The 14,352-nt window shown below is 44.0% G+C and overlaps 1 protein-coding gene across 35 annotated transcripts in view; it reads right to left on the bottom strand.

Moving 5' to 3' along the window:
* The window catches only part of CLASP1 (cytoplasmic linker associated protein 1), a 2,584,612-nt gene that overhangs the window by 1,132,518 nt on the left and 1,437,742 nt on the right, over nt 1–14,352 (bottom strand). For 22 of the 35 annotated variants that reach the window (XM_069616701.1, XM_069616705.1, XM_069616708.1 and 19 more), the window contains 2 exons: nt 1,981–2,004; nt 619–863 (listed from right to left, as the gene is read on the bottom strand). In XM_069616701.1, coding sequence (XP_069472802.1) covers nt 619–863; nt 1,981–2,004 — 269 coding nt within the window. The remainder of the gene's footprint in view (nt 1–618; nt 864–1,980; nt 2,005–14,352) is intronic. The other 13 variants (XM_069616704.1, XM_069616712.1, XM_069616727.1 and 10 more) reach the window with 2 other exon arrangements.

The raw sequence follows: 14,352 nt of genomic DNA, 5'->3' as shown, positions 1-14,352 counted from the left end.
AGCAGGGGATTTCCAGCCCAAAGCATCTGTGACGTTTGCCATCATCTTTGTGTAAGCAGCATTAGTATGGCCATGAGGGTTAGGCTGTTCAAATTCCACCTCTCACCTCTGGAGAGGTGTGTAGCCCTCTAGCATTTTTAAGGTGTAGGGTTAATTTGGTTAGCCTGTCCTCTTCAGACTAAATCCTTAATGGCTTGAGTCAATGCTAATGGCTCTAATCCAAACAGTTGGGGCGCTGTCCTCCTCAAATATGCTTCAGAATGAAACCATGAAATAGTTTCTGAATTCACAATGTATGCTTGCAACAAGCCACAAGCACTGCTGTGAAAGTCTGACCTCCAGTTATGCTATGAGCCATGAGAGAAATAACTTTGTAATGGAGGAAGACAACAAGAACAACAGTCAAAGGCACACAAACCATGAGCTGAGCACCTACAGTGAGCCGGTTAATCAGGGCTGTAATCATGTCTCTAAGTGAGTGGGGGCTACCACAAGGACAGATGAAACATCTAGTCCCGGATTAACAGTGTACAAACAAGCAGTTATTCTTCAATTAATCAACTATTAAAGGGAACATATGTATTGCAATACCCAATATTGCAGTCAGATAATGCTCACCTTAAAGTCCTGTGACTCTTCAATAAATTCTGAAGTCCTATTAGCCCCTCTTTCCGCTCAGACCAGTTTGAGCTAGCACAGTGATTAAGTACTTCGGCCACGTCTTCGGTTTGCCTCAAGTAATGGGGGATACCACCATTTCGGGAACCAAAAGACCGTTCCGAACAGGCGCTTGACGCATCACTGTTTGCATCATCGTCCGAATACATTCCATAAGGCTCGTATCGTCTTCTCACTGGCTTCTTCTGAGGAATGAAACAATTTGATTTAGACTGTAAATATGGCAGACACAACAAACTATGACTGAAATAAAACATAGCTACAATTATTCTACTCTAAGTACACAAATGCTGCAAGGAAAAGGTGGTTTGAACAAATTAAAATATAGTCATACAAGCTCAAAATCCTGTTATTCAAATGTTTTAGTTAATGCACCGATACCTACATAGCAAACAAGTTTTCCAAAGAAGCCACTTAAACAATACTTTTGCATTCACATTTCAAAAACAGATGGTACCAAAAAATAAAATAAAAAGATTGTTCAAAATGGGGTCTCATTCACTGGCCCTGTTCTAGAGTCAGTATCATGAAAGAAGCATATGCCAAGACAAAATCGCACCCAAGAAAAACACATTTTTTCTTAACACAAATACCTGAAAAGGAAAACTAGCTCCCTCATTGCAACAGTCATACCCTTCTTCAAGCAGTTGAAAACAATATGATCCATTAATGTCTTTTGACGCCATATTGGCTCTGCTGCCATTTTCTCTAAAAGCAAAGCAATCTATTTAACGTTTCCCAGTAGCTACTGTTATACCACAGATATGAGTGTCTCTTCCTCAAGAATATTCAGACTACTGGGTCATCTGGACATTTAAATTTTTAGTACTGCCAAAAACGGCAGCTAACAAAGTAGCAATGATGTCCTGATGACTCCTACACCTAAAGTACTTTTTCATAAGACTTTTTATTAGACGGCAAGTTGGAGTGGGTGATTTCCTTTTTCTTATGGTGGAGTCCTGTTCCTACCACCTTAACTAGAAACTCAATATTTCCTTTACGCTCATTTTCACAAATCTAAAACTAATTTCTTTTAAATGTGTGCCAAACATAAAACTCCAATAAACTGACCGTAACAGAATCAGTGACAATACAACAAGGCAATTAGTAGGGAATGCAATGGTTTAGGTGCGTCAACCAATGGATAAAGCCTGAAGGAATTAGTGGATAAGGTTGCCTTGCATTATATACATTTTTGAAAAGTTGCACTAATGTTGGTGTCAACCATTTAGTAAATAGTTTAAAGAAAAGCAGAAAGGAAGGGGGGAAAACTGAAAACAAAAGAAGAGGGTATACTGGTACCTTACTCCTGGGGTCTCCTAAAAGCTGAAGGCAGGAAAGTATTGAGGATGAGAAAAAGCACAGAGATTTAAAATCAGTGGAGTAGAAAAATATCATTCAGGCAATAAAAAAATAAAAAAAACAATTCTGTCTCATCCTTTATTTCCCAGTCATGTTTGTAGGCAATTTTTAAATTAAAGTGGCTCATAAACAATTGAAAAAACAACCATCTACTTGGGTGCATAGCTTTACAATGGGGCTAAAGCAGCACTGGGCAACGCATTTAATTGCTGTTATTGCAAGCCCCACTCTCAACTTATAAACACCCCATGCTAATGTTGTGTAGTATGATACAATAACCATGACCAACCTACCTCTGCAAACCTGTGACAAAAAGTTACTTACCTCGTTTAATGGTTTGCCTGAGCATGTATCTATTGAGTCACAATACACAAGAATAACCCCATCATCAAGGTGAATCTAGAAACATTTCCGAATGAATCATATTTTTGGACACATAGTAATCTACTAATTGAGCTCTATGATTTGATTAGGTCTATACAAAGAAGCCATATTTTACATGAAATAAAATGGCAAGAATATTTCTTTTGAGGAAAGGCGAAGGAACAAGTTACTTACCTATTACTCCTGTTCTCCAGCATGAGTATGGCATGGATTCACATGCTAATGAATATTCCCAGGCATCATGCTGGAATTCCTCAGTAAAAAAGAAAGTTTCGCTTTAACATGAAAACTGCTCGTCTCCTCTATAACAAATAACTGCCATTGGGGCCATATTGCCCGCAGCCAATGACAGTCGTCTCCCTAAGCTCCACCCCTGGTGGCCATCTCAGATTTGGTAGAGCACATAAAGTGACAATAATAACCAAGAAGAGCCACAGAGGGGAAGGAGGAAAAGTTTGAATGCAAATCAATGCCAGACCCATGCAAAACAAGAGTTACAGGTAAGTAACTTGTTCTTTCTCCAGCATGGGGTCGGGCATGGATTCACATGCTCATGAATACGATTACACAGCAGTACATGCACACAACCACAGGCAGTGGCAAGTGTAAGGGAGGCATGGTATTACAAGTATGACATTGGCACAAGATATACAATTGAAAATCCCATTATTCGATTTTTGAGATTTGGAAAAACTCCTGCTTTGCCATATAGCTAGGATGGGAGTAGTCTCTACCATCAAATATTAAAGAAACAGTCCTAATCAGTCTCTGTCAAAACAAAGATGGCCTATACTAACAAAACCCAATGCCTGCCTTATCTCTTATACAAAACATGTGTAAAGGGAGATTATGTATGTAAAGGAAAATCAATGTCATAATAATGAATCAATGTTGTTGATTCAACTCCCCTTCCCCACGTTGTACAGCACGGAGTAAGGCAGTCCCCGTAAACAGGATGACGCTCTCTGGCTCAGGTTCTCAAAACAAAGGCAGTTCAAAACGTGGATCGAGACGCGCTTGGCCTTCCACGTTAAAGTCACTGATCCAGCTTTCAAAAGTGATTTCACAGTTCAACAAAAGTTCACGCAGGTCTCCCTCAGTCAGGCTCGACCCTTCCAAAGCAAAAAGTTCACGTAGATCTCCCTCAGTCGTGCTCGGATCTTTCAATCACAGCACTTCGCCAAGCTTAATTCACATTCTTTTGGGGTTCCCTTCCCCTAATTTATCACACTTTCGTTCTCCGTCAGTTGGGCTCAGACCTTTTCCTGATGTCAAAGACTTTTGAATGTGCAAGGTTTTTACTATAGACCTGCACAGGACCACTTTGATTTTCCCTTCAGCTCAGATTCTTACGTTATTTGCCCATGGTCTGGGTAGTTCAGTATCACAAGCAAAAAAGTTCAACATGCATCTTTTCACTTCTTTTCTCTGGGTTAATCATGATCATTATGCATTTTAGAGTTCATTCACTTTGTCGCTTTATAACAAAACATTTGACCTTTCACAGAGACTTTCGAGTGGGCTACTTCCTTTCGCCGGACCGCTCTGCTACTCTGTATCATTGGCTTCACAGTTATGGGTAATTTAAAGATCCCCACAGGTCTGCCATCCTTCTTGTCTCATCCACGCGCATGCTGCCTTCAATTGTGAGATATACTGTTGCACCTTCAATATTTCTTTAACACACCGGCCTTTCATGTCACTCGCCAACTCACCAGCTGTGTGCATTCCTTTCTTGTCTTTTCGGTTTTAATTCACGAGTCAAGGTTAATAACCAGGCTTGGCCTTGCCTCCCCAACTCTGTCGTTCAACCCGGAGGGTCACTGGCGCCCTTGAAACGGAATGCAGTCTTCTTGTCTGGGATTTGGCCTTCTATGCATAGCTTTCACAGCTCTTCGGAGGCCACACCTCCTGCAGGGATCCCCAAGTTTCTCCATCCTTTGTTTTCATCCCTCTATCAGTCGTTCTGCTCCAGTAGGTTCGGCTTCGCCCCAGAGGTTCTGCTCCTTCTCGTGTTCCACCTTGCTCAGAGTGTGTCACTATGTTCCGCCTTTCATCCGTGTGAGGAGAGCTAATGGGTATCAGATGTATGTAATTAAAGTCAAGTGCCTTTGCCTGACCCGATTAGTGGGACATGTCCAATGAGATGTGTAAGGGTTAGTCTTTTTACTCTAAGTCGCACTCTTCCTCGGCCCAGTGTTTGTGTAGAAACAGGAGGGAGGTGGGACATTGGAAGATCATATAAAAAAGGATGGGTACGGGAAAGGGGGGGGAATAGCATGTCTCACCATCGGATGTCTCACCCCCAGCCGGTCACACAGTTGATTTTCCGCACTGGTCCACCCCCAGGAACTGTATCCAAAAGCGATGGCCGTGTCCTGGCCACATGGATGACTGTTACGCTCACCTGGTATCCACGGGGTTGCCACCCAGCCCTGGTTGGATGATTTGCACTCTCGAACCCTCTCCCGGTCCCTTGGTAAGGCCTCTGGTTAACGATGGGTCTTAATATTGTGAAAGGTGGATTCGCCGTCCTGCTCCTCGTGGCAGGGGCGCGTAGATGTGGGGGGCGAACAGCGACCAGGTTACTTCACTGGTGCAAGCCCCCCTTTGGGAATCCAGGCCTGCTGCGACTCCGTAGGTTTGCTGCTTTACAGTTTTTTATGCAGTTCTTATGTTCCTCTTAGTTCGAATAATAATGTCTTGCTTCTTTCCTTTTAGGTATGGAAAGGTATTTTGGTGTTGTCATGCAGTTTGAAGATGAACATGGGCCGGTAGGCGAAAGCGTGGTGTGCGCGATGCTGTCCGGCGCGGCGCTGTTTTGCCTTTTATATTGCTAACCTGTGTCTTTTCTCTCCTTGCAGGTTTCAATGTTCCTCGCCGAGCGCCGTAATGTTCCACCAATGATACTGACCAGCATATGTCTACCCAGGTAAGAATTGTGTGACTTTCTTCATTCGGGAGGAAACATGAGTAAACGCTTACTAGGAATGATTGCACCCGAAGGCTGCCTAAGAGGCCTTCTCCTTCTTGAACGAAGCCATCAACCTGCGAAAGCGATCTCGTTTGGTCTTCGCCAGGACCCACGGTACATCTCATAGCCGTCTTCATTGTGGTCCCGATGCAGACAATACAGGCACTTGAGGTGCTGATCCTCGACAAACATTTGTCAGGCCACACTTCTCGCAGGCCCTGAAGAGACTCCTCTTGCCCATGTCAGACATCGTCGAGGTGAGATGTAGGCCCAAGCTTGGAGAGAAGATCCGATGATGGAACTCGATCGTCCCTGTTGCCAGTAGTCAACCGCAATGGTCGACGATGAAAAGGATTGAAGGAAAAAATTATCAAAAGGAGCAATGTGAGAGGACTTCCAAAGCCCTGTAAAAAACCTAAGATGTCCACCGGGGGTGGAGCTTAGTGAGACGGCTGTCATTGGCTGGGGGCAGTATGACCCAAAGGACAGTGATTGGTTATAGGAGACGAGCAGTTTTCAAGTTAAAGCGAAACAGCTTTCTTTTTCACAGAGTATTCCCAGCCTGACGACGGGGAATATTCATGAGCATGTGAAAGCATGCCAGACCCCATGATGGAGAATGTACAGTTGTATTTGACTCCACAGAAGGTACCTGCTCTAAAGAACCATCATTACAGGTATCTAACCTTCCCTTATTCAGCATGGATTGTTCTATGAATTAGACCACACACAAATAGGAATACATAAACAAAATTCTCCAAAAAATTACGTGAAAACAGCAGTTCTCAAATCTGTATCCCAATATTTATTTTTACTGAAATAAAATGTGCCTAATATGTCAACATTTTTTTTTTAAAAAGTGCTTAGAAAAAGGTTTAAAAAAATCTTAATGGAAACTGTTACCTTAGTCTACTGTCCGTCAAAAACAAAAGACATTCTAAAAATAAATCAAGTACAAGATCCCAAACAAACAGGTTCTGTATGATATTTCGGCCTAAAGAGCTGAATTTTTTATTTTATGTATTCTTTTAAACTTGTGTTTTAGTTTTTAAACATAGAGCATGTGATGAAATACAATAGTATTACCAGCTTCCTTTGACTAATTGTAGATCAACAACCCAGGTTACATATAGCATACCTGAAGACCAGGGGAGCACAACGTGCCCCCCTCCGTCAAATGCACCATACCCCTTCCTCCCGCCTCTTCTGAGGTGGCCGTTAGCCACCTCCAATCACCACTATCCCAAGGTACGAGTCTATTCCCGCTCCTGCACGTCTATTTTGCTCAGGTCCCATCATTTCCCAGACTCCCACAGCCACCTCGACCAAAATATCAGTGCCACAGCTCCCACCAAACTAGGCTTCCCCCCACCCTGCGCCTCTCCTCCTGTATTGTCCCTCACCCAAAGTGCCATCGCTGTGGTCTGTCTTCCCACTGTTATCACTACTCTTGCCCACCAGCAAAGGAACCAGAGATAAACTACAGAGGTCTTAAACCAGAGCGAGCCTGCAACAGGTTCCATATTTCATGCCAAACAGTGTATCGCTGATCGTCATCCTTGGGGCAGACCAGAGTAAAGGCAACATCCCTCTACGCCTTAATCAATTTCCGTACTGCCCCCAGTCAGTCACCATACTTGGGACCAGTCTGAACTTTCCTGGTCATTGCTATGGCGGGCTTCGTGAAGATCAGTCCCAGCGGGTGTGAAGATACGACCCAATGGTGGACTGAGGCAAGGTGTCTTACGGTAAGCCGATGGTGGTGTGGGTGAGCCGATAAGATCATTGTGTTGGGAGGCTGGCGGAGAGCATAGTGGTGCAATGTCACTACTCAACATACAGTGACCGTCTACCCTCCTACCTGAGTGTAATTGATAAAGTCCAATTCATAGTGGCTTAGCACTAGGGGTTGCTGTGGGTACAGCATGGTGGCAAAACCACCTTTCTGGGCCCCTTTGCCTCAACCTGGGAGAGAAGGACGACACTGCTGCTTCATGTCAAAGGGCTCCTGCCACAGTGGTTGAAGGGCCAATTATTATTCATAGTGGTGGGGTGTTGAAATGTCTGCCCCTTAGCAGGTTTGCCTCTGTCCACCAGTGTAGACTGTTTACCCGCTTTTGTGACACTATCACTAGATCGTCCCAACCGCCCGACACTTGAGTCTATTGGTATGCAAGCCATTGCTGTACAGGACGCAAATTCAGTCATGCGAGATGCACAATGTAAATACATGAAGCCATCATTTCTAACAGCTTCATGACTTGCCTGACTGTTCTCTAAACTCCATCCTGATAACAGGCTATTTTGGTTAAGAGTGCTTGCACAATTTTTGTGGGCTAGGCTATTACCTGTTCAGTGTTTAAAATTGTCTCAAGAAGTTATTTGATCTGTGATCATCTGAGATTTACTTGGTCTTATTGAATGAAAAACCGGCCCACATTTTTGAGTGTTCTCAAAGCAAATAGCCTCTGTTTCTCCTGTTATTAGCCAGTCTAAACAAGGGTCTTAGGTGAGCTTTTTTACAGCCCAATTGGTATTGGACTCTACAAGACTTATCCCTTGGTTATAGGGCCCCAGCTTCTAATATAGGCCTGTACTACCCCAGGTTGGTAGTGTGGCAGAGCAGCCAGGCCTGTCTTAGGAGGGGGAATGTGAGCTGTAATTCAGTACACAAAAATCAGTTACACATCATCACACTCGCCCTCAGCCTTTAGGAGGTATTTTCAATCTTATCCCGTCCCCCCTACGCATTTCCAACATGTATTGGGATGAGGAAGAGGTGACCGGGAGTTAAGGATTACCAATAGGAACAACACTGTGCAGGGAGGGGCCTACTACACTCCACCATTAGGCTGTCCCATTAATAGAGTCAGGCGAGGTCAGGACCTTGACAGCAATCCTACACACATGCAGTCAATTAAACACCACTTCAGGATTAACTAGGCGAGAAGGGGGCATAAGGGTCAGGCATGTACGATTAATTGGCCCAATGAAGGTCAGGCAAGGGAGGCCAAGGACTCACATCTGAAGTCCCTTAACAGGCCTCGGGTGTATATAAGGTGGGGCATTCAGCATTACAGGAGAAGCAGTTGGGAGAGCAGAAGGGAGCCTGCATTAGCCGATTACAGCAGGGGAACCCTTCTCAGTCCCAAGTCAGAGCTTTGAAAGAAAAGCAGAGTAAGCCGTGGATGCTGAAGGAGCCATGGGAGCTGCAGCAGAAGGAAGACCTCTAGTTATTCGGTGGAGAACGGGCCACCCGGACACTGACCCAGTGTGTGAGAAGGGTTTCAGCGTGACAAGGGAGCCATGCCTACAGGGAGCCAGGTCAAGGCCTGCTAAACCCTACTGTTTGTGGCTAAGCAAGTGCTTGCTCCCCTGGGAGGTATCCAGGACCCTGGTGTGTCTGAGAGGCAAGCAGTGAGACCCTGACCTCAGCGCTGGAGCCAGCAAGCCTTCCTGACAGCATTGCGCTAACCGGTGAGTTTCTGTGAGATAAGAAACCTGGTGCACATGTTAGGCTGAAGCGGGATATTTGCAAAGAAAGACAAGAAACGTATGAATCCCTTTGTGAACTAAAAGTCCACTATTGTCCATAGGGAACGGGGTCTTGTCGGACTTGTAGTGAGAAGCAAAGTTATATGAAAAAGCCAAAAAGGGTCTGGCACCCGCATATATGAGAAAGTTAAAGGGGTCTGGGACCCATGTAATAAAGAAGAAGAAATACTTGAAACACAATTGTCTCAGCCAAAGAAAGCCAGTATTTTTTCAAGGAAAGACAGAAATAAGAGGGTGTGAGTGACCTGAAAGTAAAGCAAGAATACAAGTTTAAAGGTGCAAACGGCATGGAAGGAAACATAATTAAAGAGTGCAAGAGGCACAGAAAGAGAAACAAAGTGTGCAAAAATCATGGGGAGGAAGGACAAGTCCATGTGTTGGAGGCACCGGAGCAGACAAAGTAAAACAGAAAGCAAGTAAACAAAGAAGGGGACCAAGTATTTATTTATTTTGGTATTTGTAGCAGCGCATTGAACCCTCGGGTATATACGCGCTAGTTACATTAAGGGAACGGGGTGTAAAGGTAAACGGAGAAAGCAGGAGGCTGTAAAGGGATTCAATCAGGCACGCACCCAAGTCTCACCCAGCATGTAGTGCGCAAATGAAACCCTTATTTATTTTTGTCTATAAGTTCAATATTCTGAATGATATACCACTCATATCACACCCTTCTCAAAATCCAATCCCCCCCCCCGTCACACTGAACCAGGAATCAGGTTAGTTTGCAACAGTAAATATTTATGTATTTAGAAATTAAAATCACAATATATTTTTAATAGGTAACAATCACCAATGGGGTGACAGGAACAATAATAATATCTTTAATGCACTGGGAATCAAGTATTGAGCACCAAAAGAATGCAGTAAAGAAAACAATACTTTTGGTTTGGAATCGATAGCACTATGGTTAGAGGTTCCCCCTGCAACACTTTTGTGATCAGTTTGTTTCTCCTTGTGAGAGAGGGTATGCCCAGACGTGGGTCCCTTGCTCGCTGCGCCACAGGGAACCAGGCTGCACCTCACTGAGGAGGTCCAACAAGGCCGAAACATGTCTGGGGTTGCTTGGTTTTCTGTGCAGAGGGGACCTGGCCTAGCAGTTCGGGCTGGGCTGCTACCTTCGGTGGCGGCAGCTGCTGACTTTGCACATGGCTGGTCCCCTTTTGCAATGGCGCAGACGGGCTAAAAAAACGGTGGTGTGCAAGGTTTCCCAGAGCAATTGCCAGTGGTTTAGATTCATTCGAAACCTTCCACCCATCACTTTTGTGGTCAGTTTGTTTCTCCTTGTGAGAGAGGGTATGCCCAGACGTGGGTCCCTTGCTCGCTGCGCCACAGGGAACCAGGCTGCACCTCACTGAGGAGGTCCAACAAGGCCGAAACATGTCTGGGGTTGCTTGGTTTTCTGTGCAGAGGGGACCTGGCCTAGCAGTTCGGGCTGGGCTGCTACCTTCGGTGGCGGCAGCTGACTACTGATTTGCACATGGCTGGTCCCCTTTTGCAATGGCGCAGACGGGCTAAAAAACGGTGGTGTGCAAGGTTGCCCAGAGCAATTGCCAGTGGTTTAGATTCATTCGAAACCTTCCACCCATCACTTTTGTGGTCACTCAGCCCACCAATAGGCAATTTATATAGATGTGAGGAGAGAGCAGGTACTCAGTAATAACACAGACCAAACAGAATATCACTCCCACCTTCCCCCTTTAAACACCAGAGAAAAACGGATTTGACTTTTCAACGGTCAGAATGGCTTTGAAATTGGCTGAGCAAAACCACTAAATATGTTCATAAATGCTTAAATTATTATAAATTCCTACGGAAACCACTTTGAACAGATGCAAGCAAGCACAAGCAATGATTTAATCAAAAGAAAACAGTTGGAAACTCAAAGGCAATGTAGGAAATAATTTAAAAGCAATTCACACGTGTAAAAGTTTTGCACAAACGTAAATTCGCCGCAAACTTTTACTTATGCGATTTTTGATATAACGGGTTAATCGCACTGTTTCGAGTTATGGAGGTTTTAGTGAGAGGTGTTTTTCAGAAATAAAGACACGAATTTGCACAAGAACTTCAGTTTAAAATCGGAAAATATGGCTTTTGCTTTTACTCAAGACTAGAGCGTTCAGACTAGACCACCAAGTTGGGACAAAGTAAGCTCTGAGACTGATTCATGACTTCATAACAGATCCCCATCACCTTCCCCGGCAGAACCAGTCCAAACACTCAAAGTGGAATTTTTGGATCAGAGTTACACAAATAAAAAGGACTATGAAAATGACACTTAGCAAATAGACAGAATAAGATAGCATTAAAGATTCTGACACTGTTACTGGTTATGAAAGTAAGGATAGTTCAGAGATTGGAGTGGAACAAGATAATGCAAGGTATACAATAGTTCTCTAGCATCCTGTTAATACAATCCACTGGGATTTAAGATTTTAGGCCCGTCAAAATTCTGGTCAATAGATCGAGTCTATCAAGGAAGGACAGCACATCGGTCTCAGGACAGGATAAGCTAGGCCTGCCACCGGAACCGCACAGGATCTGCCCTTGTTTAGGGGTATTTCAAGTCAGCGGGATGGCGAGTTAATCAGGCAAGCATTCATGGTAGCAGGCCAAACAGTTTCAGGATGCTTTCCCACACCACAGCGCTACACTGGGTTGTGAGGATAAGTTGAGGATTGAGGCCTTGCTGAAAATGGTTCAGCTATTGCTTGGTCTGGTCCTTGGCATCTGGATCTCGAGGGATGTTAAGACCTGGATGTTGAATGCAGGATCAGAGTGCTTTGCTGGAATCAGAAGAGAGAGTGCATCTTTCTGTGTTGTCAGCTGTCTCTATTTATCCTTTCCAAAGACATCACAAAAATGGGTGGCTTAATTAAGCGTTCCCCTGTGAACTGGGATTGGATCAAAGCCTCATCTTCGCCTTGCATCCGAGTGATTGGATCAAGGACAGATTTTTTTTGTCAAGTTTTATGGTTTGGTTTTTACAATCCTTAGACCCCTCGCCTAGCCACTAGTATCAAAATCGAATTATGTCCTAAATACATATTTATACATTTGTAACCTCTATGAAAATCACATACAAGGATCACATATTTTATGGAGTATCTGTTAGTCAAAAGCCCACAGCTGTGAGATGTTGTTTCGCCTTTCTGAAGCATTTTGTCTATTTCGCCATGAACACATTTTCCGAACCTTCCCCAAATTTCAACAAATGTGTGTTTACCACAGGAATGTGTGTGCAAAGTTTAACAATTCTAGCATAAATACAGTTCCCATAAAGTCACATATACTGCCATTCCTGTACAGAATATGCTATATTTCCACCCCATTTTGAAATGTAGGTCCAAAAATTAGAGTAACAACTTTGCCCTTTTTATATTTTTCACCATTTCTGATAGCAAGTTATGAGTCTCTAAAAATGTGCATTACATATTCTTTAACAGCAAATGGTCTGCCTTTTATCTCTCTCAGGAGCAAAAGGTGTAGCCCCCTCCCTTGGGATTTTCTTCAGCAAGCCAAGTTCACGACCTCTTCACACGTCCATTTCCTGGCCTGGAGAATCTGCCATTTTTCAGTCCCTGGCTGCAGACAAAAGTCTAGACGCTGAGATGTGTACTCTTTTGTTCATACCTAATTGGCACTTAATGCATTATTTTGGAGGATATGTATCCTCTGGATAATAGCTTTGTTGGCACCGATGTAATGAGCATTACAGTGATCTAGCCTGGAAAGTATTACAGCTCTGGCCAGGATCATGCAGCTGTCGTTTGAAAGTAAGGGTTTGCCAGTCATGAGCTTGCACGTGTAAGCAGTGGTGGAGGCCATTGATTTCACTTGTTTGTCAAAGGAGAGGGTTGAGTCAAGGTGAAAGCCAAGGGTTTTCATTTCCTTGGCTACCTTAATGAGGTTTCCATCGATGGAGAATGATGAATATTCCAGGCCTAATTTCTTAAGGTTAAGGTGGGTGCCCAGGATGATAAGCTCCATCTTGTCATCAATCAGGCATAGACCATGAGTGGCCACTATTCACCAGAGCCAAATCCTTGTCATAATCCCCAGAAAGTGGGAGGAGAATCTGAGTATCATCTGAATAGTTAATGTAGGTAATACCCAGAAGGTCCAGATTATCGAACAGGGGCTTGGTGAATATATTGTATAGAGAAGGGGAGAGACAAGAACCCCGTTTCACCTAAAGGTCCAAAAGGAGGGTTCTATTCTGAAGAACAAGTGGTGATTGTTCCACAGCTTGGCAGCGACAACAGGGAAGCTTGAGCCGCTTGCAGTTTGGTGATTGAAGCTGGGCACTTAGTGGGCGAGAGGGCGTGTATTTTTTCCACGCAATGAGAAAGGTTGTCCGGTGCAGTTTCGGAGAGGCACTTGTGAATGATGGAGAGGATCTTGAAGTGGATTCGCTCTCTGAAACGGCAGCCAATGGACGTCTTTTCTGGCTTCTGAGACATGGGCGTCTTTGGTAAGGCCAAGGGCAGCTCAGAGGGCATTGTTTTGGATGATTTGTACCCTTTTCAGGTTGCGTTTTGAGGTGCCAGCAAAGAGGGCATTCCAGTAGTCCAACTTGGCCCCGGTGATGGATCTAGCAATTGTAAGGCGACTGGGTACGGAGCGGAAAGGCTTACTGGCGTTGATGGGTTTGGCTGTGGAGGCGACAGTGGAGGAGATCGCGTTAACTTGACGGACGTGAGAAGTCGACTGAAGTGCCCAGATACACAGTTTATGCAGCAGATGAGATTGGGATTAGGTTGCGGTCGACGTTGAAGGATTTGTAGGCCGGATCCATGTTGCGGTGAGTGGTGGGGGAGCCAATAATGAGAATCTCGGTTTTATCGGGGAAAAAGCTACAAAGCACAACTATTCAATAATTGATTCAGTGAATAAGACATTTTTCAAGGTCTTAAGGTATTAGGTGATTGTAATTTGAGGTGCAGAGGAGAAGTCTCAGCCTTGGTATTTAGGCTGGCAATTCAACAAAAAAGACAGATGGTTTCCTATTTAAGGAAACCCACGTCCCCTGCATACTATCTGTGAGGCAACAAAGCCTAAATGTATTATTTGGTATCAGAGGCTAGGTCTGTTGTACCAGACTCCCCAACAGAGATCTAGGGCCAGGCCTTTCCTCTTTGTAAAAAGATGATTTTTTTAGCAATTCCAAAATATTGAACCTTATTTCACCAAGGTGTTTTCCAGAGACAACATTAGTGTTTGACCATTCAATTTTGGTTTAGAACAAATTTGTATTCACATAAAAAACACATTCAGTATGACTGGCCCAACGCGTTTCGAGTTTTACTTGTACTCTTCATCAGGGGCAAATATGCTTTTTCTTGGAAAAAAAGATTTTATATATATTCAAATGTTAATGTCATATTAAAATACATGTT

The sequence above is a fragment of the Ambystoma mexicanum genome, chromosome 9 (assembly GCF_040938575.1).
Source record: "Ambystoma mexicanum isolate Mex_15411 chromosome 9, UKY_AmexF1_1, whole genome shotgun sequence".
Lineage (NCBI taxonomy): Eukaryota > Metazoa > Chordata > Amphibia > Caudata > Ambystomatidae > Ambystoma > Ambystoma mexicanum.
This window is presented reverse-complemented; position numbering and strand designations above follow the sequence as displayed.